Source organism: Condylura cristata, unplaced genomic scaffold (assembly GCF_000260355.1).
Source record: "Condylura cristata isolate star-nosed mole 26May11 unplaced genomic scaffold, ConCri1.0 scaffold00038, whole genome shotgun sequence".
Lineage (NCBI taxonomy): Eukaryota > Metazoa > Chordata > Mammalia > Eulipotyphla > Talpidae > Condylura > Condylura cristata.
The window spans coordinates 7,567,439-7,569,077 of record NW_004567139.1 but is presented as its reverse complement, the minus strand read 5'-3'; the positions used below and the strand labels follow the sequence as shown (position 1 = coordinate 7,569,077).

Sequence of the window (1,639 nt, the reverse complement as noted above, 5' to 3'; positions counted from 1 at the left end):
CCCCACTCTGTTCCTGGTGAATCCTCTCACCCTCCGCATCTCTGGCCTGTACCCCAGTTCTGTATGAATAAATAAATCTTTAAAAAAAAATTTATTCACTTATGCATACACTAACTGGGGTGCAGGGGGCGAGAGGAGTCCCCAGAGACAGAGTGGGGAGAAGAACAGTCAGATCTACTGAAACCCACTGCTGAGGGGAGCAGCGGGGAGACAGGAGGGGTCTGCTGCGCCCTGTGGGTCCCTCCCTGGCCGGGGATCGAACTCGTGCAGCAGGGGCTGCCGACAGCTTCATAGTGCTGCGCTTTGACCCTCTGCGCCACCAGGGAGGGCCTGGATCTTCTTTCACTCTCTGCCCCGTGATGAATACCTGTGCCCTAGTCGAGAGCTCCCCTGTTCCCCACCGCCACCACCTGTCCTTCCTGCCTCTGCAGGCGTGGCTGCTGCACGCTCTCCCTCTGGAATGCCCTCCCCACCCCCACTCAGCCCCCAGAGAGCTACAGCCCCCTCAGCCTCCTCTCCTATCTCAGCCCCACACTGGCATCGTTTACCGGCTACTCATAATATCCCGTTCAAAGACATGTCTCTTCTCCCCCATTAAGTTCCTTGCAGGTTGCCATAAAGCCGAGGCACCCAGGAGAGTGGACCTGGTCGTCCCTTTCTCCAGCCCTGCCCCCGCACGGCAGGTGCCCTGGCCTTCCTCACAGACGGCGGGCTCTGACCCCTTTCTCGGGGACTGAGAACATGGACTGGGGAACCAGGCAGACCCAGTTCCCGCCCCGGCCCCATCGCCGGCCAGCTGGGAAGCCACTAACTTCCTTCAGCTTCCTGCCCCTAAACTGTGAGATGGGAACAGTAATGAGGTCGATAATAATGTCGGTGTCATCGAGGAGCAGTTGAGAGGGCGGGTCAGAGGCCCCGGAAGTGCCCAGGGCCGGCCCTCGCCGCCCTCTAGGATCTGGTACTTGGAACGTGCAGATTCTGAATGGGCGCCTCAGCGAGCATGAGAAGGTGGGGGAGAGCGGGGCAGGGGAGCACAGGCCTGTGCCAAAGGGGTGCCTCCGGAGCTGGGGGCTCCCTGGCCAGCAGGCAGGCGTGGGGGTCCATGGCCGGCAGGGAAGTGCCATCTGACGTGGTGGGGAGCGAAGCGGGGCGCGGGGGGGGGCAGGCCTGGCCCGTCCAAGGGCCTGTATCTCAGTCCAGGGGCAGACCGGGCCTCACCCTGGTCTTGATGTTCTTGGCGCGGCCAGCATAGGTCAGGGTGTTCCGGGACTCCTCGAAGGCGCTGCTGGCTGGGCTGATGTGGGCGATCATCACGGTGCGGCTGTTCCCCCCCAGGGAATCCTGGGCGGAGGGGCCGGTGGGTGGGCCGCTCCCTCGGCCTGCTGCTCCGCCAGCCGCCACACCGCCCCGTGGAGTCTGCCTCCCGCCCCCCACAGCCGGCGGGCCCCGTGGTGGCAGCGCCTGGACGCTGCCCTGCCGCTGCGGCCCCCTTCCCGTTTCTCCTTAAAAGCTCGCTTTGGCCTCGGGGCCCCCGGTGCCCACCCTTCACCTAGGGCCCCAGAAGAACAGGGCGGCCGTCAGGCTGGGTCTCAGGTAAACAACGAGGGGCCTACGTCCCTCCCGGCGGCACCTGGGCTAT

At 64.2% G+C, this 1,639-nt stretch overlaps 1 protein-coding gene across 1 annotated transcript in view; it reads right to left on the bottom strand.

Annotated features, from left to right (window-relative positions):
- The window catches only part of KIF19 (kinesin family member 19), a 24,947-nt gene that overhangs the window by 6,512 nt on the left and 16,796 nt on the right, over positions 1 to 1,639 (bottom strand). Inside the window, exon 8 of the mRNA XM_004693368.2 lies at positions 1,219 to 1,341. Within this exon, the coding sequence (XP_004693425.1) occupies positions 1,219 to 1,341 (123 nt within the window). The remainder of the gene's footprint in view (positions 1 to 1,218; positions 1,342 to 1,639) is intronic.